General features: G+C 45.1%; 1 protein-coding gene across 1 annotated transcript; it reads left to right on the forward strand.

The window, feature by feature from the left end:
• Positions 1-11403: 11403 nt before the first annotated feature.
• On the forward strand, positions 11404-22750 carry CD40LG (CD40 ligand; the record flags this gene model as incomplete). The annotated part of the gene is made up of 5 exons (XM_082681166.1): positions 11404-11559; positions 13395-13526; positions 17602-17659; positions 19596-19658; positions 22374-22750. 5 exons carry the CDS (start codon positions 11404-11406, stop codon positions 22748-22750), a joined length of 786 nt encoding a protein of 261 aa, XP_082537292.1.
• Between the last annotated feature and the right edge of the window lie 4340 nt (positions 22751-27090).

Below are 27090 nucleotides of genomic sequence, written 5' to 3' on the forward strand. Positions count from 1 at the left end.
TTGGATTAGGGCCCATCCTAATTCAGTATGGCCTCATCTTAATTTAACTAATATCTGCAGAGATTCTATTTCCATAAGATCACACTCACAGATTCCAGGTGGACAAGAATGTGAGGGGGACGCTATTCAACTCAGTACAAGTGTCAACCCTGTTGCTCATTTAAACACGCTTCAGATACGGTTGGATTCCCCCATATCAAGAGAGAGGTCTCCAGGCATCAGTGACCCTGTGACAATAGGAGGCCCCAGGGCTTCCTGCTCCTCCCAGTCAGAAAACACTTGATGTCAAAATCCCTGACTGGATTAGACATTGCATTAGATGTAGACGTGCTCTTGTGGGAGCCGGTCTAAATCCACACTGGACAAGATGGCACTGTTCACTGTGGGATATTGTGAAGGAGGAAAGTTTTCAGCTCCGTTTATTTACAGGTGAACGCCTGTGTTGCAGCAGCTCTCCAAGGTTGTGGTCATCGTCAACTATTAACTTCTGGGCAAAAATTAACATGCAGAGGGTGGAGGGCAACACACAGCTAATTGCTAACTACCACTCATAGGCACTTTGGAGACACTCTCAACTTACTTTTACACAAGCAGAACTATGGGAACATTTTATTTTTGCCACGATATTTGCACTGACATTGCATCACAGCGGTCCTTCTAAGTCAGTAAATGTATTTCTGTACCCAAATGTATTTCACTAGGAATCCTAAATCTTTTGATCCAACCCTTCCACCTCCCACCCCACCCCCGTGGTCCCTGACATCTTACCATCTCACAGACTCTCCCCGCCTTCTTTTGCACCCTCCACCCTGCCAGAGGAAAAAATAGGCTTCCTGCCCCTGGCGTCTCCTTAATCAGATGCAGACATGGCTGGATGTTCTTTGCTGGACTGCTGAGTCAGAAGCCTGGATGGGTCAGCTCCAGTCTTAGTGAAGTGGCTCAGGAAGGAAGTACTGAGAGAGATGGGTGCCCGGTGCCGTCGGTGGATGGGAGCTGATGGCAGTGAGAAGACCTGAGCCTTCTGAGAGGCAACCTGATTCCTGGGAAAGAGCATTGGCTGGAAGTCTGGAGGCCTGGGGTGGTCTCTGCTCTGTCACTAACTTGCCGCCTGCTAACCCTCGTAAGTCATCCCCTTTCTTTGAGCCTCAGTTTCCCCGTTTCGGAAACCTTGAGGCTGGCCCCAGGAGACACGGTGGGAGAACTAGAGGGCTCCTGAGTCAGTCCCCATGAAGAAGACAGTCTCCTGTGAGGAGACCTAGGACATGAGTCAGGAGCAGAAGCGCTCATTTCAGAAATAGCCCCAGTGGGTTGTCGGAACGGACCACAGGAGGGATGAGGGAGGGACCGCCCTAGCCTGGGGTCAGAGCTGAAGAAGGCAGCTTGGAGGAGAGCAGTTAGAAGCTGGGGGAGGGGGAGAGAGAAGAGAGAACCCTGAACAAGTTAAGTCAAGAAGGTTTAGGGTAGGGGTAGATTAGGGGCCCCAGGGAGAGGCTATGCGGAAGGGTTTGGGGCATAGGAGCTAGGAGCCAGCCTATTGAAGTCCTGGACTCTGGAGGAAATGCAGAAGGCAGTCTGAGATTGCAGCGAGGGAGGTGAGAAATGAGCTAGAACCACACAGACAAGTATCATATATTCAAGCATATCAGGCTGATCTCTGAAGAAAGATGGGTGCCCAAAATGTACACGCCTGTACAGCACTTGATCCCTGAGGCCCTTCAACCTGGAACAAAGGGGATGTTTTTACTATAAAGGCTTCATAAGGAGATGCTCCACCTTAAGGGCACAATGGAAAAACCTGAGGTGCTGTGCAGAGCCCAGAACAAGGCTGTGGTCCCAAGAACGCAGCCTCAAGAAGAGGAAGAGCCCCTGGTCTCCAGCCTCTGGGGCCTTGTACATGCTATTCCCTGTGCCTGGGATGCATTCTTCCCTCACTCAGAAAATTCCTTCAGGGCTCGGATGTCACCTCTTCCAGGAACCTTCCTGGACCCCCTGGTGCCGTCACCTTCCTTCTCCTGCGTACACCCGCAACCCCCTGCACTCACTCTACTGAGATGCTTCCCCAGTGCACTGTGGGGCTTGTGTCTTTCTGCTAGACACACAGCAGTAGGTGTTTAAATCATACAAGGGATGCAGTAGCATCTGAGAGCCCAGTTATGACTAGAATTTCTTCTAGAATTTCCTTCAAAGCAGGCTTCTCCTGCTGTTTGGTGGGGGTGGGGTGGAGGGAGCAGCAGGAAGTGAGGGCACAGAAACTCTAGGACACAACTCTAGAGTATTTTTCCTTAGACCTAGAGAAAGAGGAATCACTCATCCATTCTCCCTCAGATACTAAGCCGTTGACTGCCTCAAGGACAACCTTCTCTTTCATGCCTTCTTTCCAGGCTTTGCCAGAAGGGCAGAGAGACACTGATGAACCAGTGTCAGGCATGGAGCAGAGAGCCTTACGTAATTTTCTCAGGCCAACCCTATGAAGCAAGAACTATTATTATCCTTGCTTTATAGACAAAGCAACCAAGGCACAAAGAGGTTCAATAATTTGCCTAAGATCCCACAACAAGTACCAAAATCTGGCTATTTCCACCACCCTAATCTGCCTCTCAGAAGAATTGTTACACTCAAAGAATATCCCCTAGTCTGGTTAATGGTGTTATTATCTTCAAACAATTTTCTTAAATGATTATGTTCTATATTTATGGAAGATTTTAGCATCCAAGAGGACATGGATAGCAAGTGAGCACACGCAGAGATGATCAACATCATTAGCCACTAGCGAAATGCAAATCAAAACTACAATGAGACAATACTACAGACCTATTAGAATGGCTAAGATAAATAATACTGATGATACCAAGTGTTAGTGAGGATAAGGAGCAACTGGAACTCTTAGTCAAAGCGATTCTTTGGTGATAGAAGGCAGAATAGTGGTTACCTTTGTGAGAAGTGGAGGTGATTGGAAGGAGACAAGAGGTGGGCTTCCAAGATACTATTAAAAATCTACAAGTCTACAATTTGGGTGATGATTACAATGGGTGTATTTACTTTATGAAAATTCATTAAGCTTATGATTTGTGCACTTTTTCTGTATGTAAAAGTTTACTTCCATAAGAAGTTTATTTTAGGGACTTCCCTGGTGGTGCGGTGGTTAAGACTCCGCGCTCCCAATGCAGGGGATGCAGATTCGATCCCTGGTCAGGGAACTAGGTCCCACATGCATGCCACAACTTAAAGTTTGCGTGCCACAACTAAGGAGCCCACAAGCTGCAACTAAGGAGCCCGCCTGCCACAACTAAGACCTAGCGCAACCAAATAAATATTTTTAAGTTTGTTTTAAAAATTACAAAAGTAAAATATGCTCACTATAAAAATAATGCAGGGACTTCCCTGGTGGTCCAGTGGTTAAGACTCCATGCTTCCAATGCAGGGGAGGGGGGTTCGATCCCTGGCTGGGGAACTAGGATCCCACATGCCACATGGTGTGGCCAAAATTTTTTTAAAAATTTTTTAATAAATAAAAATAATGCAAAGGGCACAGAGGTATAGATTAAAAAGTAAAACTTGCTCCCCATAAACTCCATTGTATTGCCAGTGGTAACCACTGTTACCTGTGTTTCTTGTCTACTTAAACACATAAACAAATACAGCTTTTTTTCTTACACTAATGGAGAGTGGAGTCATGGTGCCTAAAATTTAGAAACAAAGAGTAGACATTTGCCAAGAAAATTCACCTTGGAGACATGGGATGGAGGTAGGCAGCTAGAGATTGAGGATTCTGATCATACTCTCAAAACTAATATCTGAAACGAGGCCAACACTCCAATTATCCCCATCCCCAACCACATTCATCCATGCTGGAGATGATTATCACCAACCCTCTCCTACCTTACTCCTCCTAAGCCTTTGGCATGTCAGAGTGAGTACAGCCGACTAGAAAGATAGCTGCAGAAGGAAAAGGGGTGGAAGATTCCAGACTAGAAAAGCCAAGGACAGTAGATAGACAATGAACATGGGGATTTGTCAGTGGGGTGCTAGAAGTCAGGATACAAAGTTATGACAGGTGTATTTTCATCTAGGAAGCCTTCCTGGACATTCTCTCTATCCTACTTCCCTGCTGGGTAGATCCTCTTCCTTAACACTCCCACAGCATTCTGTCTTCACCTCTACCGTGGTACTTCTCACGTTGTTTCATGGTTGTCTGCTCATGTATTGATTGGCTTCTGTAGACTGGGAGCTCCTGACAGGGTAGGGACTATCATTTTTATCTTTGTATCCCCAGCATCCAGCTCAGCACCTGGGCCACAGTAGGCACTCGGTGAATGTTAATTTGAGCAAATAAACTGATTGAAGGAAATGTCTCCTGAAAATGCTTCTTACCAATCTCGTCTGCAAGTGTAGCGTCTGGATGGAAGCAGCAGAGATCACATCATCTCTGGCTTTCTGCTTCAGACCTGCATGGAGAATCCCACACAGTGCAACCAAAATCGGCAAGGCCACACGGGACTTTGCATTGGAAGCTTTACAATGTAAGGCCTGGCTTTGAAGAGGGTGCATAATACAGACAATTTTCTATGCATTGATCTGACTAATGGAAAATAAACAATAGCTTTTATTTATTTTATTATTTTTTAACGTCTTTTGGAGTATAATTGCTTTACAATGTTGTGTTACTTTCTGCTGTACAACAAAGTGAATCAGCTATATGTATACATATATCCCCATTTCCCCTCCATCCCACCCTCCCTATGCCACCCCTCTAGGTGGTCACAAAGCACCGAGCTGATCTCCCTGTGCTATGCAGCAGCTTCCCACAAGCCATCCATTTTACATTTGGTAGGGTATATATGTCAATACTACTCTCTCACTTCGTCCCAGCTTCCCCGTCCCCCCGAAGTCCTCATGTCCATTCTCTACATCTGCGTCTTTATTCCTGCTCTGCCACTAGGTCCATCAGTACCATTTTTTTAGATTCCATATATATGCGTTTGTTTTTCTCTTTCTTACTTACTTCACTCTGTATGACAGACTCTTGGTCTGTCCACCTCATTACAAATAACTCAATTTTGCTCCTTTTTATGGCTGAGTAATATTCCAGTGTATATATGTGCCACAGCAATAGCTTTTAACTTACCTTCCTTTGACTGTGATGTGTTCAGGTTAACATGTTGATTGGTCAATGTTTAAAAGCATATATATATATATATATATATATATATATGTGATTTTTAGCCTTCCAGATCCCACAGATATGCCTGAAAAGAAACTTTAAAAAGTGAATAAGTATAAATCACTTTGCTGTGCAACTGAAACTAACACAACATTGTAAATCAAATATACTCTAATATAAAATTAAAAAAATAAAAACAAAAAAAAGTGAATAAGGACTTCCTTCGTGGTGCAGTAGTTAAGAATCCACCTGCCAATGCAGGGGACACAGGTTCGAGCCCTGGTCTGGGAAGATCTCACGTGCTGCAGACCAGCAAAGCCCGTGCACCACAACTACTGAGCCTCTGCTCTAAAGCCTGCGAGCCACATCTACTGAGCCCACATGCCACAACTACTGAAACCTGCACACCTAGAGCCCATGCTCCACAATAAGAGAAGCCACTGCAATGAGAAGCCTGCGCACCGCAACAAAGAGTAGCCCCCGCTTGCCGCAACTAGAGAAAGCCCGCGCGTAGCAACGAAAACCCAACGCAGCCAAAAATAAATAAATAAATTTATATAAATAAATAAATAAATAAACAAATAAAACCCCCAAATTCATGGGTCCAGCCCAGACCCCTACCCCCCAAACTTCAGACTCATAAAAAGAAAAGTGAATAAGTATAGGGTTATTTGTTGCAACATTGTTTAATATCATATGACTGGAAACAACCTAAACGTTCATCAAGAGGAGGCTAGTTAAACGATGGTGTGTCATTCATACATGGAATACTATGCAGTTGTAAAAAAAAAAAGGGAGCACTGGGCTTCCCTGGTGGCGCAGTGGTTGAGAGTCCGCCTGCCGATGCAGGGGACACGGGTTCGTGCCCCGGTCCGGGAAGATCCCACATGCGGCGGAGTGGCTGGGCCTGTGAGCCACGGCCGCTGAGCCTGCGCGTCCGGAGCCTGTGCTCCGCAACAGGAGAGGCCACAACAGTGAGAGGCCCGCGTACCGCCAAAAAAAAAGGGAGCACTTTGCTGATGTAGAGTAATCTCCAATGTATAGTGTTAAATGAAAAAACAAAGATGTAGACAGTATATTGTATACTACTGTGTGTAAAAAAGAGTGTCAGAGAATATCTATGTATTTGCTTGAAGGTGCATAAAAGCATCTCTGGGAGGTACATAAGAAACTGACAACACTGGTTGCCAATGAAGAACTAGGAGGAAAATGCAGAAGGAAGACTCTACACTGCACACTCTTTTCTATCACATATTTAACCATGTGAATGTGTTACTCAGTCACAAATAAATGTAAACCGAATGAAATCACAGCAACAATGGGAAACAAGAAAAGGTGACATCAATGTGAAATAAATTTTGAGGGATACCAGGAAGCAAGAAACCCAATGAATTTGGGCTAACAGAGAAATCGGAGCAGAAAACATTGCAATTCAAGAAATCAGAAGCAAGAGTGGGTTCTCTCAAGGAGGCAGCAATCTCAGAGTTGGTAAATGCAGAGCAGGGGTGGGCAGGGAAGGAATCATTATGGCAACTCAATAAAGAGCTGCAGTGGAACAGCTAGGACAGGTGGACCCCTTTTCTCCCTTCCCCCATGGACCCTTTGTCAGCAGCAACATTGGGCCTTTGCCCTCAGGCTAAAGTTGCCCGAGGAGGACTCTAGGGAGTGTGCTGAGACCTCCACAACGAATAGGCAAAAGAAAACAAAAGGAAAACCAGCCTCAGTCAAGAGCGAAACCCTCTAAAGGTCTCCACCCCCAGAGAAAAGCCCTCCTTACTTTATCAGTTGTGGGGGTCCCGGCCTTCCTGCCTCTCAACCCACATAACCTAAAGGGAAACCTGCCTGTTGACAAGCTCTACCCACTTAAACAGAACCCACAGTCGGCCCTCCCATTCCGGGGAGAGGTTTGTGGGGGAAACAGATCAATGCAATTGTAGAGGAAACCCATGCCATCCACCCATAAAAGCTAACATAGATCTTCATTCATAAATATGACCAGACAACTAAGGGTCACCAGACATTTGAGGAAAACTATCAACATGAAGGAGAAGGACCAAAATAAACAAATGGAACTGACCCCAGAGGAAAGAGAGATAATTAAAGGAATAGAAGAAAACGTAAAACAAATATATTGTGATTCGTATCGCCAGAGAGCCTGGCCAGTGCTGTTCTACCAGATTAGAATATTTTACAACTTCCCCTTCTATCCCCTGAAAAGAAAACTAAGTAATTGGGCAAAGATTTACTAATTCCTTACAATGTGTCAGGAAGCAGGGATTCTGAGATTTGTAATTATCTTTCCTCTAGAAGCTAATGGTAGGGAAATCTGACAAGTCAGTTATGATGTAATGTGTCAAATTCTATGATAGATTGAGCACAGAAGAGGGCACCTTGTCAGCTGGAAGGGCACGTTTCACAGGGCAGGTATCTCTTCAACATTAGTGGATAAAAAAGGAGGGAGTCATGATGTTCATAGGGGAACAGCTTGAACAAACACAGCACATTCGGGGAAATAAGCTTAGCTGGACATGGGTGATGTTCAAGTCTGAGCATGAGTGAGTGGTGGGGGATGAAGACAGAAAGGTGGGCAGGGCTGGGAACCTGTGCTATGCTTACAATGGAAACACTATCCTCTAGGCTAGGGTTTTCCAGACATGTTCAGGGAAAAGAGTCCTTGAGAGGCCCTTTGTAGAACAAACAAAATGCTGATATATTTAACTCTTTCTTATGTACTGGAAATAACTTTCCTAGCAGAAACTCTGACTGTGTTCTAGGTTATCAATATAAAATCACAACCACAAGCCTAGTCACATCAGAATGTGTGCGATCCATTGTTTTTTTCGTTTTTTCCCTGATGCTTATTTGTTGCAGATCAATCGTCAGCTAGAAGAAAATCAGTAGTAGAAAAGGGTGACAGAGATTTGAGAAAACTTTATGCAAGAAAAACTGAAAAATGAAACAATTCAATCCCTTCACTTAATTCTTTCTCTGAACTAAGAAAAATATAGTCAGTATTTGACTTTATCTGCAGGCATTCCCCTGGACTCCCCAGGTCTACAGATTTCTCGGTAACCTAGTTTAAAAATCACTTCTGAATGCATTAGGCAACTGAAGATCTTTAAAGGGGACCCAACACCAGGGCCAGGCCACTCCTTGTTGGGGGGAGAGACACACAAAGGACATCTGGTACAGAATCAGAAAGTAGAGCTAAAATGTGGAAGCTGGATAGGTAGCCAATGTTGCAGCAATCTAGAGGACCAGGCAGAAGAAGGATGGGAGAAAGAGGAGGCTTCAGGGATTACAGGACCATCAGGCTATTCCGGAGCTAATCCCATTCACATTGAACATGCCAGGAAACTGTCAACCTGCTTCCCTGGGTCTAATGCATCGTCTTAGGGGGGTAAAATCAGGTTAGATAATACGGTCAGTTACAGGATTTAGAGTTAACATTCTTCTGGTGATGTGGAGGACGGATGGGGTGGGGCGGGAAGGGAAGCGAGGCAATCAATTAGGAACGTACAATTCAGTCATGCAGGAGAGAGGGGATGAGGGCCTAGACTAGAATGTTGCCCAGGGGGATAGAAAGGAGTGGTGGCAGTCGAGAAGCTTTGGGGATGAGGAAGCCACTGGGATTGGGGAGTAATCTGGGCAAGAGAGAGGAAGGAATCCTTGATGACTCCCAAGTCTTGGACAATTATGTGGGTGTAGTAGTACCATTCACTGAGATGGGGAGAGCCTGGAGGGAGAACAAGTCTGGGTTGGAAGTGGAGTGGGGAGATGAGTTAAGTTTGGGGCATGCCAAATATGGGGTGGTTTGGGGGTATCCAAGTGGACACATTCAGAGGTAGCTGCACTTACGAATCCACAGTTCAGGGCTGCAGTTATACATTTGAGGTTTATCACTATAAGGTGATAGTGAAAACCATGAAAATGGATGGGAACCATCCAAGGCAAACATGTAGAATGAGAAGAGGGGAGGGGATGAGCATGAGGTTGGGAGAGACCAAAGTTTTAAGAGGTACAAGGGAAAAAGGAATCACATGAAGAAGGATTCTGAGAGGCAAGATGGGAGAGCTTTCAGAAGGATGACAACAAAATAATAGGTCAACAGACTACTGGAAAGGTCACTGAAAATTAACTCTAAAAAGTATTCAGCCCAAGTGAGAGAGTGGCATGGCCCTATATACACTACCAAACGTAAAATCGATAGCTAGTGGGAAGCAGCCGCATAGCACAGGGAGATCAGCTCCGTGCTTTGTGACCACATAGAGGGGTGGGATAGGGAGGGTGGGAGGGAGGGAGACGCAAGAGGGAAGACATATGGGGACATATGTATATGCATAACTGATTCACTTTGTTATAAAGCAGAAACTAACACACCATTGTAAAGCAATTATACTCCAATAAAGATGTTAAAAAAAATAAAAAGTATTCAGTCCAAACTATTGTGCTAATAATGGTGGAAGCAGTTTCAGGGGGATATTGTAAGCAGAAGTCAGGAAGTGGAGGCAGGGAGATTGGACAATTCTCTCTTGAAGTTGGTCACGTGAACAAACGTGGCATTGTCGGCAACTCTGGTCCCTTCAGCGACCTCTCTCTCGGGGCTAGACTGATCTGACGGTCACAGGGTCCTTGCAGCTCTGGCATGCTGCCATGGTATGAAGCTGCTCCTGGAGAAGTCCTCGAGCCCCTTTTAGTTCTTGTGATAATTTTCCTTTAGTGGAACTAAGGTTCCTTGTCTAAGAACTGAAGCCTCTGACTTGACTGATCAAAGTTTATCACATGCATTGAAGCCACCTACTTGGCAGATGTAGTGAGATCTGCGCCCAGGACAGGATGCTGGGGCGTGGGAGGGGAAGACAGCAGGTGGTAACTATGCAGATAGCATGCCTATCAGAGGAGTTTGTTACATTTCCTATTTGTGTCTCAAAACAATCTTATAGGAATCACCAAAGCAATCTTATCATGGTTTCTAGACCAGGTTGGGATGTGGGGTAGGGATTTCCACAGCTACTTTTATTTCGAAGGCCATCTGATAAGACCATCAAAAGCCATTCAGAAACGCGTAATTCTACACACTTCAATGATTCAATTCGTTGTCAAGACGCTGGGTGTTTTTGATGTTGTTCATTTGTTTTTTGCTAGTATGTAAGGACTTGGCAATTATTTGGAAAACTCGTTATCATAGGCTAAACAAATAGCATAAAACCCAAGGTGAGAGTGTTTCTCTATATCTTAACAGCTTTCAAGCATCTTTCATGCACATAGGATTTCATAACAACCTAGAGGATAAGCAAGGTGGGTACAACTGCCCATTTGGAAATGAGGAAACTGAGATCTGCAGAGGGAGAGTGATAGGCTCGAGGTCCACAGCAATTGGTACACCAAGGGCTAGAATTCAGGTCTCTTAACTGCAGCCTATTTTCCCTAGTCCAAACAGATACATTGGCATCAACAGTTATCTGATGGACTGGAACAGTGTAGACAGACAACTTGGCTAAATCAAGCTAATATTCCTACTTTAACTTCAATCCCAGAGTTTTGGCCTGAATTACCCCAAGACGCTACTTCTCTTGGCCTTGGAAAAGGGTATTTTTCTTGAATTATCTTTCCAGCTAAATTTTCTTTACTAATTGTCAGCACTCCTCTTTGCTTTATGCCATGTAGACTTGCCTCGAAAAGCCGCCGGGACTTCGTTGGGTTTAAAGATGAAAGAAATGTTAACAAGCAGTTAGCCAGTGGGAAGCCAGTCGCAAAATCGATCCAAGCTTTTGTTGATGTTTCTTTCTTTCCCCATCTACCAGGTTCCCGATTTATATTAGTAAGATTGAAATTGAAATAATTCTATTGCTGGTGGATTCATTTGGCTCTTTCCTTGAAACTGGTGAACCCCAAACGTTAGACAGCGATAGGAAAGTACTGCCATTGTCTGTTAAGAAGTCTATGACATTTCAAGGCAAGAATGAATGTATGGAAGAAGAAACTTGTTTCTTCTTTACTAACGAAAGGGAAAGCCTGGAAGTGAATGATATGGGTAGGTAAAAAAAAAAATAGAAAAAAAAACCTTTACGTAACTTTTTTTGCCGGGAGAGAAGACTGCGAAGCACATTTTCCAGGAAGTGTGGGCTGCGACGATTGTGCGCTCTTAACTAATCCTGAGTAAGGTGGCCACTTTGACAGTCTTCTCATGCTGCCTCTGCCACCTTCTCGGTCAGAAGACATCATTTCAACTCGAACGCAGCATGATCGAAACGTACAGCCAACCTTCTCCCCGCTCTGTGGCCACTGGACCACCCGTCAGTATGAAAATTTTTATGTATTTACTGACTGTTTTTCTTATCACCCAGATGATTGGGTCAGCGCTTTTTGCTGTGTATCTTCACAGAAGATTGGACAAGGTAAGATGAACCGTAGGCCTTTATTAACTAAATTTGGGGTTCTTATAGATGTGTGGGTTGGTTGGTTTTAGTTCTACCCAAATGATGGACAATGGTAAGAACCCAAATAGATAAGTGGTCTTGTGGCGCAGTGGTTGTGGGCTAGTTAGTGAGATGTTCTACTCTTTTCTCTGGTCAAGAACCTTGGCTCTGGAGTCAGACTGCTGGGTTCAAATATTGACTCGGTCCCCTACTAGTTCTGTGATCCCAGGCAAGTTATTTGCCATTTCTATGCCTCAGTTTCCACATTTGAGAAATGGGGATGTTAATGGTACCCACCTCATAGATTAAATTCAAGCTAAGACCAGAGCCAGGCACAAAATAAGCACTATGTAGGCATGAGCTATAATGATTTGCTAAGGTTTTGCTTAAAAAGTAAACTATTTTTTTTTCTGATGGAGACAACTGTTTTTCTTCTAAATCTCCAACTAGACAAGGAAAGCATCAATCTGAGCTGAAAATGCATAGTTTCAGGTTAGCATAGACATGGGTAAGTCCCTGAAAGTGGCGTTCTCTGTATAATTCTTCAAATGCTGATTGTAGTTGCAAGCTGCTCAGTTTCCCGCTGAGATGTTTTACGTTCTCAAACGGTTGGACATACAGAACAAAAGAGTGGAGGAAGTTAGCAGGTCGTTCTGCATTCTTAAGAAAAATAACCATTAGGATTTATCCTGTTTCCATGCGTTTACCCACCTCCACTCATAAGCATTATTGGCTGTGTTGAAAAAATCCCAATCATAGATGAAAAGGAGAAATTTGGTCCATTACTTGGCTGTTCCTAAAGGTCTAGATGTGGGAATTGTGGATGCACAGCATCTGAAGACTGCGTTTTCTCAGGGATGTGCGAGTGGCCATTATCGGGATGCCAATCTTGAATTAAGACCAGGAGGTTACCTATTGGGAGAAGGTGGAGCTGGAACAATTGAGGCAATTCTTGGGTTACCCAGATTTCAGGTTTCACTGCTGAGAAAAGAGCAGGGGTCTGGGTCTGCTTGTTTGTTTGTTTGTGTTTGGTCTGCTGGGCTCTGCCAATCAAATGCCTGGACATAAGCCTAGCCTCTAGGGGAAATACTGACCTGGGTAGATTCAAGTTTACCCTGGCACTTGGGTGTTCTCTTAATGACAGTGAAAGCCACCGGCTAGCTGGATCTTGTTTTGAATCTAAAAATGTAATCTGAATATAAGAAAATAGCACAGAATTAGTTGATTAAACAAGTGAATTCCATCTATTTACTTATTCTAAGACATTGGAAAATAAAATATCTCATTACCTTTGGGAATGAAAGATGATTTCTTTAAAAATGAAAATGTTTTCTGCAAATACTAAACTTAAAAAGAGAGAGATGTAATTAGAACTCAAGTTATTGACACACATTGCAAATTACCTTCACCAGAGCACTGCAACACAAACACTAAAACTAAGTGGGCAAATTAGCTCAGCAGAAAACTATTTTATAGACTGTGTTTATAATGACCAATCATTACTGAAGCAATGGGAAATATGACCATTAGAGAATGTTGCTGCTACAATACACGGGAAAAAGTACCCTTTGTGATGAAATTTCATTAGAATAGCTGTGATTTCTACCTAGCATTGCAGACCACATGACATTTTCTTTGCTGGCTTTTGTAGAGTTTTTAAACTGCTAATACCAGATATCAGTAATCCAGTATACTAACTTGTTATTATGCCCCGTTTATATCTGCAAAGTCCTCCTCACGTCGTTGAGGCCATGAAGTGATTGTAGAGGCAGACAGAAGTACAATGTCTCATGTCCCTGTTATTTCATAAATAGATAGAAGATGAAAGGAATCTTCATGAAGATTTTGTGTTCATGAAAACGATACAGCGTTGCAGCAAAGGAGAGGGGTCCTTATCATTACTGAACTGTGAGGAAATTCGAAGCCGGTTTGAAGACCTGGTCACGGTAAGGACCTCAGTTGTTGGGAAAAGTGTCACTGAAAAGTTTTGGTTGAGAAAACCTGCTAGGTTGGGACACTAAAACGTGACCATGTAAAATTTAAACATGTGTTATATATATACTATAGATGCATATCGCCATCATATGTACATACATGTATATATGGGTATGTGTATCAAAAAAACAGAAATGAAGCCAAAATCCCACGGTTAAAAGGGAAAGGAAAGTTGGAAGTGTGCTCGTCGAAAGGAATGCCCTTAAGAAGAACAAAAGTGACTCTCTCTGGGGAAGATACACACTCTCATGGGCACATTCACACATGCACATGAGCTCAGACATGCAGATGCCTCAGGGGAAAGGATGAAGTCTACCAAGTTTGTTTTTTGCATTTTCTTATCTTTCCATCCAAACCTTGATGCCTTCCCACTGTGGACCCAGGGTCTGGTCCCCATTTCCCAGAGAAGCGATAACCATTGGCCACTGCAGCGTTGTCAGGCCACAGGTTAAGGGTTTGCCTTTACTGGGGGCGGTGGGGACTTCTGAACACTGATAGACTCTAACATATGAAGGAACGCTTCTCTCATGATGGGATTTCAGGTGCCATGTAAGTGAAATCTTTTCCTTTTACTGTGAGGAGAGGTGTGGGCCATTGGCGATGGACTGTCTCAGTACCGCTCGAACCAGACCCTGTATCATACCACCTGCTCATGGAGTCAGTCCCCTCTAGGGCCAATCAAGACCTGAGGCAGAAAGTCTGAAGCCTTCTAGCCCAACAGACTGGTGCCCAGCATGAAGTAACTGCAGTGGCCTATGATAGGTACCTAAAGCAAGAGTTTCTAGACCGTTTACTGAGGACATGCCCACAACATTAATTCCATCGCTGTAGACAAGGGGTCTAGGAGCTCTTTCTCCAGAAGAAGAACAGCAAGAAGCCTTTCTGCCTGTTTCCCCCTCAGAACACTGAGTCAGATACCTTGGGCCCTCCGGGGACTTGGGGGTCGTGACTAGGAGGCCGCATCCAGGCTGAGGGCGGCGCTGTGCCAGATGGGTGGGTATCTGGAGAAACCAACAGGAGTTAGCTCTCACATGTGGATAATATGTAATTAACCTGGGAGTGAAGGACCTGAGAGCTTAGTTCTGAGCTTATTCCTGTCCTCCTGTACTGTCCCCGGTGTGTCATTTTTAATCCAGTAGTGAGGACTCCGAAAGCTTATTCCTGGGTCACCTACGGGGATCTGAATGAAGCTCAAATCTCTTGCTGGCTTTTAGGTTCTTTACACTAATCTATGTTTTAGAGAAAGACTCCTAACTCTTTATTTGCAAGGCCTGAAAACGATTTGAGTTTCTCTAGTTCTTCAAGGCTTCTGGCCAGTATTACAGGGTATTGGAAGGTGTTGCAAATTTAAATGGGAATAAAGCCACTTTGAGAACAACGCTTAATAATCCAAGTAGCATATTTAATGTGCCGGGCTGTGTGACCTTGAGCAAATGACTTCACCTCTCTGGGCCTCATTTTTCTCATCTATCCAATGAGAGGGCTGAGATGATCTGCCAGGGCACTACCAGCTCTGACATCCTGTAATTATGTGATCAGACTTCAGTTACCCGCAAAGGCAGTGAGAGTGGCTGTTGGTGTCTTCCCTCCCTCCCTCTTTCTTACTGAGAGTTTTACATTTGTACTGCCAATTCCTCATGGCTGTATTTCAGGTTGGATATGTAAAGCTTCCCAAATCAGCTACCCAGGACAAAAGTAAGGAAGAAAGTCAGTTTGGCCTCTTTGCTTATGCTTGCATGAAAAAAGTGACAGCTCCCAAGTTTCATACTCTGGAAAGGCAGACCTTCTCAGGCATGTCCGCCAGGGCTCCTTCCGTGCAACAGAGGAAGCCCCTTGCCTCCAGTGCTGCGGGGTGGAGTCCGAGTCAACGTCATCTGCGCCAACGATGCGCACGACAATCAGACACAAAGTACTCCAGCTCCCCAGTCCTGTTCCAACGATTGACCCCCGTTCCAATATCTATTCCCCGAAACTTCTCATTCTAAAACAATATTTTGGACTTTTTTTTTTAACCCAACAGGCCAACTACAAAATAACCCCCAAACTGGATTATTTATATTCTTAGCTAATGTTAGCAGCCTTTCTTTCTGGGTCACAGTCTGATTGGTCCAGAACAACCCAAGGCCTGAATCACAGGAAGGGGTCTTCGAAATCATCAGATCCAATTATCAACCCAGAGCTGCTTCTTCTCCCCACAGCCGCTACCCAGAGGTCACTCAATCTCTGTTTGAACACCTCTAGTGACGGGGAACTCATTATTTCTTGAGGCAGGTCGCACCAAGCTGTCACTCTGGGTGGAAGATGGGATTCGGGGCTGATGTTAGAGTAGATGAAGGCGGCATTTTAAATAGTATAATTACACATTAAAACTTTCTCCCTCCCCCCAGCTCCCTGCTAGAATGATCAGTCCCATGATTGTCTGCTCGCCAATGCCCGAGGTGTCTTTGATAAGGTCAAAGCATCTCCTTTTCGAGTTAAAGGTCAAGCTATCCAACCCTGCCACATGGAGTTCCCACTAAGAGAGAAATAACTAATTCCAGATTTTCTGAAAGTCAACTTTCAAAAGTCTTTCAGTTGAGGTGGGGAGTGAAGCAAGAGGGGTAAAAAGGCTCTGGGGAGTGTGGCTGGGGCAGAGTTCACAGGAAGGCAAGGCCGGGTGCATAAAGGGCAAACTTTGCTGACTTTACATTTTCATGTTGGCCAAGCCCTGACACCAATGCAACCACCTAGCCTAAAAGTATCTCACCCTCGATCACCACACTCCATCTTTTGAAAAGACACGAAATATTCATTTGTTTGCTTGTTATCTCACAAACACTTTCCTGTTGCAGCACTTTCACACTGCCACACTTCAGCTCAAGTGGGAAGTTGAAGCTCTGGGCCCCGTGAGAGTTTTGAGGCGCGGGCCCCCGGTTAGGCTCCATGACTTACACCCTCACATCTAGCGCTCAAGCCGAGCGTACAAGGAACCCCTCAGCAGTAACAACACTAATACCTTATTGGGGAGGAACGAAAAGGAAGGGCGCTGTAGAAAATTGATTCCAGGAACTGGAAGGCACACAGGACTTTGATTATCAGAAGACGTGAAAATACTATTGCCTTCCTTATCTGTGCTCAGAGTACAGCGTTAAGCCCAGCCTCGGAACGTGATCTCAGTTTCTACTGTCGGCTTCAACCTCAGATTCCTTGGGTGACCTCATGCCTGCCCGTTAAGCCCACCGTGCCTTTTATTCAGTATCTTTAAATCTTTAAAACGGCAACAGCAGCCTTTATTACCTTCCAGTCTGTGTAGATGGTACTCTCTGCTATAGCTTCTTTAAGTGCCTCTAGCCTTCCTGCAGTTGCTAATGAGAAGAAACCCCTTAAGAAGTGCTGCGTTTGGCTTGGAATGGAACATCAGCCGCATTGGGAGATTACCTGAGTTTCCTATACGCGCTGATGATTCTAAGTAAGAACGGGCCACACAAGGCAACCAGCAACAAGAGAATCTCTTCAGCCCATTGACAGGGACAACAAAATTTTTTTTTAAAGTCTGAGGATCTTTTCATAGTCTGGGATTTCTTCCCAAGGTCAAACTTACTATTTCCATTTCCTAAGAGATTTCAGACCAGTTTTATTCTAATAGATACATACCATGGTTTATGTTAATAATATTCTATATACCAGTTCCCAGGGTAGAATCTGCTCCCCATTCAGCATTATTTTACTCGTCAAAGCCAGGGAGGTTGGGGTCATAGGAGGGGTCAGGATGGCAGTCATTGGTCTGGAGAGAGCACTGGAAGATAATAAAGCCCAGATTCTGTTTCCAGGTTCACCCCTGGGCTTTCTGGGCTGTCAGCTCATCTGTCAAAGCCATGGGCTCCTAATCGGTAGGATGGAATTAATGACAGGACCTGAGTCTATATGATAATCTTCACCAGAAACAGGCAACAGAGTAATGGCAGGTGCCAAATGAATGAAACCTCCCTCCAAAGCCCCCGCCAGGGTTCCTGTCAAAATGACCTTTTGCCATGATTCTTATTTTAGGGTATAATGCAAAGCAAAGAAGTGAAGAAGAAAGAAAAAAACTTTGAAATGCACAAAGGTAGGTTGCTCTTTACCATTTCTATAAATACTTAAAAACTAAAAGGAAGCTTTAGGCCGATCATACTGAACAACCCAGTGTTGGATCAGGGAACCTGTAGCCCTGGAAATAAAACAGGAACACAATTGCCACATCAATACCTTCTCTGGTGCCTGTGATTTAGAAAGGAGTTGTATGGACATATTTATAGTGAAGCCTGTGTTCCTTTAGTGCTGACGATACCAAGTATGAAGAAATCACATTATTTTCAACACCTTAATCAAAGCAACCAAACAGCCTAGTACCGCCTACAGAGGATAAGATGACAAGACGGTCAGCATTTGGTAGCGGTGTCATTCATCACTCAACGAGAACAGTTTTTTCATGGGGAAACACGGCCAGGGGAGCCTCGGAGACCCAGGAGTGATTCAGTGTGACAGCGCTGTTCTTTGCCCTGTTCTTGAGGTCAGAGCATCTCAAACATCCCAGGGTTGGAAGGGACCTTGACGGTTCTCAAATCCTGCACCATCCCCGGATCACGAATCTCCTTCACAACAGCACTGACCATTGACTGTCTGATCAAACATGCCTAGACACCTTCTAGCTCATAAAGCAGCCTGGGCCATCTCTGAAAAGCCCTAATAATTATAATAATAAGATTACTCTATACCCGAGAGAAGGCTTTTCTCCTCTGGAGTTGACATTTGTTCTTATAATCTCCACTAACTGAATCGAGTTCTGCTCTTTGGAGCCATACTAAAGAAAGTATATAATTCCTCTTCTACACAGCAGCTGTCCATATGTTGAAAACAACAGTCATGGCCCCTGAGCCTTTTCTTCTCCAGGGTAAACCTTCTCAGTGTCTCCCACTGTTTCTCCTATGACCCTTTCCAGGCTTTTTCTTGTCCTCGTTTAGGTCCTTTTCTGGACACACTAACTTTCTCTGTTCTTTTTAGAATGTAGCACCCCAAACCAAATACAATAATGCCTGGAGTGACCCAAGCAGCTGAGTATGGGGAAAATGGAGTGTTGGTAGATGGGTGTTGTTAGATAAACTGCTATAGCACAAAGTCAGCGTAAAAGATGGTATGGCTTGAGTAAATTCAATACACACAAAGAAATACATACATACATACAGAGATACAGATACTGTTTTCTGAGGCAAAGAGCTTGCTTTAACCATTGGTTTGGATGCAAAGGGTCACCTGATTTCCATGAAGGCGTTGCTTTCAGAATGACTGTAAATATGTTGAGTGGTACCATGTTGTCTGTTAATTGCTGTGAAATTTGAGGAAACAGTTCATGTGGGTGCTGCCTAGCAGTCTTTGGGAAAATGATACACTTAACAAAGCTGGTCACTTAGGTCATGCAGCTTGACTCGTTATTCATAGGACACCTACAAAGTGTCCAGCTCCAGGCTCATTACTGGAAAAAAAAACCAAACCAACTTCCACACCATGTCTGCACTTAGGAGATTCAGTATGTGTAATTAAGGAGCAAACCTTTTACACGAGCAACAATTAGAGGTAGATATAACACTGTGGCCAGTGCTTGACCAAATCAGACACCATAAGCATTTTACTAGCTAAGTGTGCAGACACGACCTCTGGGCCCACTAAGATGACCAATGGATGGGAGTTGTTCTTAAAATCAAGATTCAAAATGTGTTTAATGAAGATCATTTTCTTTAGCCTGTGTCAGTCTATGTAAAGCGGAGTCAAGTACTGAATGACGATTGGAAGAATGGGCTCGGTGTAAAGAGCCGACTCAGTTGTTCAGATTTTAGAAACCAACATTTCCCTCTGGTTTCGAGGGATTTCAAGGCCATCTTATCCTTCCTTTCACATAACCTATTTAAGTACAGTCTCTGTGACCCAGCTGCAGAACTAGACCAAATCGTTCTGTGGCCAGTTTTGTGTTTCTTTGGCCTGACAGTTGGTCTTTGGTTTCATCTCAGGTGATCAGGATCCTCAGATCGCAGCACATGTCATCAGTGAGGCCAGTAGTAAAACAGCATCTGGTAAGTCCGAAGCATCTGAGCATCAGCCACCCGAGGGGGAAGGCCAGGAGGCTAAAGCAAGGCAGCCTAACAATTAGGCTCCCGTCTTCCTCCGGGGGCCAATTTACAAAGCTACCCAGACATGCCTCGTGCACTTGCCCTTGTCTTCAAAGTAGGCTCAAATGCACAGATGGGACTTGAAGGGACAAAAGGAGGTGGGAAGCAATCCCGATGTTCTCATTAGGTTCTTGCTCTGTGGCTGATTCTAAATGATGAATTACTGGGTGGAGGGACCATTATTCTGATAACACGGAAGAGATGGCACGTAGTGACCTGCTAACTGGGAGCATCCCTCGTCCTAACCCCTCTTCACTATATGCAAATGGGCCTCAAGGGGTATTTCCTGCCATCTGCCAATCCCTGTATGATTAGCCCCAGCTTCACTGGGGCCAACCTCAGGGAAATTAAGGGTAAAATCATTCTGCAAAGATCAATAGATGCCAGGATGTTAGATTTTCCAATGAAGTAACAGCAGACGACATACTGTAATCTTTTCAACTCTCAATGATTTTCTTTCCGTATACGTTCTGCCATGATTCTAGCCCTTAGATTTTTTTCCCCCAAATCTGTACCTCACGATAGCTGGTGATGGACAATATGGCACATCTGATAAATGGATGGAAACATGCACACTAGCATAAAATCCCCTGTCTACATAAATGCAGGCCAAGAGCATCAGAGCAGTCTTTGAAAACTTTAACACAGCGCTCTGGAGCGGAGTTCTAAGCAGTGTGTGTGTGTGTGTGTGTGCGCGCGTGTGTGTGCGTGCATGTGTGTCAGAGAGAGACAGAGATATAGAGAGAGACACAGAGAGAGAGAGGAAAGGAGATAGGACCTCATCCTGGAGGTGGCTTGGGCTTCTCAGTGGGCATAATGCATACGTAGTTATCCTGGATCATGGTACAGGAGTAACGAGCACTGGATAGAAAGTTGTTGAACACTGAGATTTAAGAAGCATGACTACCACTTGCTGGGTGACCTTGGGCAAGTCCCTTTACCTTCGCAGCAGTTTCCTGTCTCACTTCACAGGGTGACTCTGAGCATCAAATCAGCTAATATAGAAGAAAGTTATTCTGTCAAGCGCTATAGAAACGTAAGGTGTCATTCCTTAGCTACTTCACTGCAGTTTAGCTGTCAGAAGAGCAACATAAAGCCCTTTTTGATAACACTTACCCCACAATATTTAATAATTCTGCCAAGTACCCCTTTCTCATAAAATACACTTATGGGAGAATATCACAACCATATCTGGTATGTCCAGGGTGGTCATCCACATGATACAGTCTCATCCAGATTGGATGGATGCCAGCAACAGAGACACCTCCTAGAAGAATAGCTCGCCTTGCATACATTTCACAATGCTCACATATTCTGCCGAAAGGCCCATGATGACTGTTGGTCCTAGCATGGTTTACAGTCCGCATCACAGTATGTCTGCAGGGGATCAGGTGAGAAGAAAGTCACATTTCTTACCCCACAAGCCTCTCAGATCTACTTGGTCACGCTGCTCCAAACTTGCCCTACATCTCACAGCAAGGATGAAAATTAGGTAAGGACTTACAAAGATAAACTTTGTGGACTCAAAGATAGGGAACCTGCCCGTGTTTTCTCAATCAGATGGTCCAAAAGCGAAAACATCATAATGAAGCATTTCTAGAGTGGTCTGGAGGCCCAAGAAATGTCAGGCATTGCAGGATGCCTTTCCTAATTACTAAAGGATGAGTCTTAGCAGCTGGGGTCTTGCACCCTGATAGGCCTAAGAGCACCAGATAGGAGCTCAAATAAAAGCCCAAGGAAGCAAATGCATCGATACTTTCACTTCTCCCCACCCTCCACCCCCGGCAGTCTAGCTGTCTGTGGGGGCTGAGATTTGAAATCGGCTGCACACACTACTTTGAACCCAGTCAACATCTCAGGCGAGAAAAATGGCACATTGTTGGTGGGTACTTCGGCTTAGCCACAAGAATACAGGCACTTTCAAGTTGGTGGCGCCCACTACAATGGGAGATCAAAACACACAGTGAAATGACAGGTTTATTTTCATACTTCCTTGCCTAATTTTAGTCCCTGCTGTGGGAGGCGGATCGGGTTTGCAAGAGCATGATCAGGTAGGAAGAAATGGGGTCTTTTCTCTGTGCTGAGCTGAGCAAGAGAGATCGGCAAGTCTTCGACTTTGGAAAATTCAAGGAAAGCGAGATACGAGTTAGTATTAGCAAGGACTTTGAGTATTTTGGAAGGCGTGATTTATGACCTGGGATTTCTAAGTCATTCACATTCTTTTAAGTTCAAGGGCAAACTGGCTTTAAGAGCTCTCAAGGGGAGAAGGAAACTCACTGTGCTCTGTTACTTGAGTTAATCTTCACATGTCTCTGAAATAGGCTGTAATATGAGCCCCGTGTTACAGGTAAGGAACTGAGAGGCTCAGGGAGATTGACTTGCCCAAGCTTAAATAAGGCCTGGATGGGAACCCAGCTCCGTCTGACTGTGCAACCCATGCTGATCGGTCAGCCGTGGCTCCTCCATAGACTGAGGGCTGGATGGGTCTTTCAGAATCCCTGACGACCCAAACTTCCACTCCTATGTGAAGCCAGTATCCAACACGAAACCATATTGTCTGTTAGAATCTGAATCATGTACGCTCCACCTGACCACGGTTTTTTCCCCTCTCCATTACAGTTCTCCAGTGGGCCCCCAAAGGATACTACACCCTAAGCACCAACTTGGTAACCCTCGAAAACGGGAAACAGCTGGCCGTGAAAAGACAAGGACTCTATTACATCTACGCCCAAGTCACCTTCTGTTCCAATCGGGAAACTTCGAGTCAAGCTCCATTCATAGCCAGCCTCTGCCTAAAGTCCCCAGGTGGATCGGAGAGAATCTTACTGAGAGCTGCAAATACCCACAGTTCCTCCAAACCGTGCGGGCAGCAATCCATTCACTTGGGAGGAGTCTTTGAATTGCAACCGGGTGCTTCGGTGTTTGTCAACGTGACTGACCCAAGCCAAGTGAGCCACGGGACTGGCTTCACGTCGTTTGGCTTACTCAAGCTCTGAACGGTGTAAGCTGGCAGGTTGCGGCTGGGCTGACGCTGGCTGTCTTCACAATCCAGCAAAGCACTTAAGACCGCCCCACCGCAGCCCGTTGGACTGCCTATTTATAACCCTAGGATCCTCCTCATGGAGAACTATTTATTATACATCCCAAGGCATGCAGGGCTGCAATGAGTGAATTACCGGGCGGAGGAAACCCCTGTTCCATAAGAGCTTATATTCTGAAGCAGCAACCCCACTGATGCAGACATCCAGAGAGTCCTATGAAAAGACAAAGCCATTACACACAGCTCGAATTCTGAGTAAACAGCAGAAAATTAGCCAAGTTTAGTTTTGTTTCTTTGCGTGCAGTGTCCTTCAGTGGAGAATGTATTTGATTTCTCAGTGAAGATGCCGGAGGGAAACGCGGAGCCTCAGCTCACATTCAATTACGGTGGATTCTGGGTCCCTGCGGCCACGATGGAGGTGGGGCAGACTTTAGAAAGTATAATGCAATGGAGAACCGAAAACCCTGCTCCCCGCCAGTCACCCTGACACTCATTCGCATCCTTTCTTTCTCTCCTACACACACACACACACACACACACACACACACACACACACACACACACACAGAGTCAGGCTGTTGCTAATCAAGTATCTTATTTCAACCCTGTTCCTATCTCCACCACTGTCGATGGGGTAGGCGGGCAGGGGGGCAGCTCTGAGGCTTCCCACTCCTTCCAGAGAAATGACTGGATTTAAAGGAAATCTATTGTATCTACCTGCAGTTCCCATTGTTTCCAGAGTGAACTGGTGATTATCTTGTTATTTATTTTTTGAATAATAAAGATCTCTTAACATTATTGTGGTTACTTAGCATCTGAAGCCCCAGGCCAGGGGGGAGGGGGATCACTTGGAGGGAATGTTCCCAACCCTTGTGATACTTTCAGAAACTTGGTTCTGAAGCTTGTAGCACCACAAAATATCTTGGTGACAGCACACTCCCTGGAAGGCTGTGATAACCTTTGATGGATGACAGGAAAGCAGAGCCAGTGAAAAACCTGCTCAGGAAAGGTTGCAGAGGATTGAAAAAAGGCTGGGCTTTTTCTTGATTAATCACAGCTAAGCGAAGCTTAAAGAGAAGCAGTTGCTCATCTTTTTAATAGCTGTCAAGGCGGTTCCGCCTTAGGTGAGAGGACAGGGAACTGGGACAAACTGAAGGGAAGCATTGGCCTCTCAGTCTTGTCACTTCCAGTCGAGGGGTTTTTCATGTAAGAAGCCCAGAGTGGCTTCGTCATCCTTACCGGTAGGGGGCCCTTCTTAAGGCAAATACCACGTGTCCAGGCAGAAAAATACGACTGTAGCAATAAGACAGGGGCATGAGGAGAGTTGGGGGCAGCTCTACGGCCGCTGGCCCTGCTCTTTGGTCCTCGGGATGGCACAGTCCCTTCCTGGCTGAGTGACTTGGAAGGCCTTAGAGCATGAATTTCTAACACAAGGCTGAAGTCGTGCTAGACAGACTTGCTGGGCTGTGTATGGATACTTTCTCCAACAAGAGAACTTTGGTCTGAGCCCTCGTGACATTTGTGGTTTCGAGGACTCAGTCAGGGATGTGTCCACAGTGCGATCTTGTCCTCTGGAGCAAAGATCCTTCTTCAGCGTTGCCCTCGGCACGGGAGACTTGAAGGAAGGCGGGCAGCGAGCAGACACTGCTCATGACGTTCTCACAGGTAGGCCAGGACCCGGTCTAGCTGATGGGAGGGCTTGGCCCAGTCCCGAGGGAAGAAGACAGTACACAGGCCATGAATGTCCCTCCCTCAGGGTAGCTAAGGGCCCACTTTGGAGCACAGCCATGGGTAGGCAAGAGGGTCATAAGAAGGGAACTCATGTCCAGCCTGGACAAACCTTTTATAGTCTTTACACACTCACATCCTCTGTTTAAACCTTGCCCCTGCACTTCACGCCCCCTTCTTCTTCTTTGGAAATCATTATCTCCCAGACCATCTCTACCTCTAGTAACCATGTGGCTATGGCTAACAATATCTGTTATCAGAAGGAATGCTATAGACGCAGAAACAAATTTTCTAGGCGAGCTTCTCTGCTCCCATGCTTTCTGCTGCCCTCTACATGCCAGTTCCCGCAGCCCCAGCCCAGAACTTTCTCCTAAGCTTCAGGTTCACATAGCCAAGTGCCTTCAACCCCTCAGACGGCTTCCTCCTGACGTCACCCTTGCCCTTCCCAAGAACTCCAGGGCCCATCCCTCCCCCTCTCCTCCTCCTGTCCTACCTGCTCAAAGGGGGCTGTCTCTCCCAGCGCATGGGTTCAACGACCCCCTTTGTGCTACTGACGTTATGCCTTTAGTCCTGACCTGCCCCCTGGAGTGTGTCCCCTTCTGCCCGCATTTCCGAATGGTGGGCCCAGGAGTCAAATCCAAGGCATCCAAATGGAACCCTTGATCTCCCCACAGCCCACGATGGGACCCACTTTCTGTGTTGCCCATTCCGGTGAAGGGCAGCCTCACCCCGCCCCCCCCCCCCGCTTCCTGAGCCAGAAACCAGGCTTGACTCTTCACTGCCCTCCCTCCCACGTCCAGTCCTACCAGCCCAACACATCAACCTTATTTCTTAAATACCTCTTAATCTACTTCTTTCTGTCTCCACTGTCACGATCCTAGTCCAAACTCCTGTCATCTCTCTTCTGGAAGATTACAACGGCCTCCTAGACTCTCTGCCTCCACCCTGTTCCCTCTCATCCATTCTCCATGTGCGGCCGGAGGCGAGAGCGAATTCTTTTTCTTTTCGGCTGCACCACGTGGCATATGGAACCATAGTTCCCCAACCAGGGATCGAACCCGCGCCCCCTGCAGTGGAAGCAATTCTTAAATACAATTCTGATGTCACCACTCTCCTACTTCTTAACGACCTCAGAATAAAGACCCAAATAATTAACTTATTTCTTCTCCTGCCGATACCTCTCTCAGTGCGTTAAGTTCCAAACCTCAGTTCCTCTAAGCAAGGCTACAAATGCTTTCCTGCCTTAGGAGAGATGGGAATGCTATTTTCTCTGCTTGTGGCTCCCCTCCCCTCCCCGCTGCCCCCCGCACTTAGGCTCACAGCACTTACAGGGTGGAGGTGTTTCCTCTGATGCCGGGAGCTGCTTCTAACCCAGGAGTCCATGAAATAATTCTGTGTGTTGGTTAAAGCAAGAATTTGCACTGCCTTAGGCCTTTAAAGCAGTCTGGGAGACACAAAAAGGGGACATGATTTTTATTATGTCCTTTTTTTCTGTGAAGCACATCTAGGCTCCACAGACAAGTCATTTCATCTCTTCTGAGCCTCAGTGTCCTCATCTGTAAAGTGGGGATGCTAAGAATACATCCTTTGCAAAGTTTATGAGGATTTGATGAGACCCTTCCCAGAAAGCCCCCAGGAACAGATTATCCTATAAAGAGCACTAAGGTGGGTCTCCACGTGGTCCCCAGCACACCAGCCTGCACCCAGGGGCATAGGTAAACAGGATGGCATCTTAAAATGATTGAAACCTCTGAGACCAAGGCGAATGAATGCCTGGCAGCCCAGGTACACATGAAAGGCCTTGCCCATGTCGTAGACCAAAGACCACACCCAATTTGAAGCAAAGCGAAAGCAAAAAAAATAAAAAAAGGAAAAGAAAAAAGGCAAGATTAGAGTACATACCGAACACTAGAGCAGGCCTGTGTGTAGCAAAGACTCTTTCTTACAGTTTCCTTGTCAAAAACGATTAACCATCGGAGGCTGGGGATTGCCAAATTTTTCAGTAGGCTTGAGCAGTCATCTTTACGATATTTAGTAAGGTTTAAAAACAAAACTATGATCACTAATTCTCAATCTAGAGGACATCAGCTTATAAACTTCCCCCTTCCAAGATAAACAACAAGGTCCTATCGTATAGCACAGGGAAATATATTCCCCTGATACACCATAATGGAAAAGAATATGAAAAAGAATATGTATATGTATGTATAACTGAATCACTCTGCTGTACACCAGACACTAATACAACATTGTAAATCAACTATACTTCAATAAAATAAATTTAAAAAAAAACTTCCCCCTTCCATACCGCACTTCTCTGAGTAACCCCAAGAGGCAATTCAGCAACTTTCAAGAAAACCAGTTAAATATATAGTTGCTTTCCATTCCCCATTCCTGGAGCTCCACTCAGTTATCTGTCGTATTTTTCCTGCTAATGTAACCCTACTTAAAGTCCAATAATTTTTGATCACTCACTCTTATCCTCTGTACCTCTCTGATGGTAACCCTCTTTGAAATCCAACATGAAACCTTTAACACATCTTCGATCTGATTCACATTATTTATTTA

The sequence above is a fragment of the Grampus griseus genome (genome assembly GCF_964374135.1).
Source record: "Grampus griseus genome assembly, chromosome: X".
NCBI classification, from domain to species: Eukaryota; Metazoa; Chordata; class Mammalia; order Artiodactyla; family Delphinidae; genus Grampus; species Grampus griseus.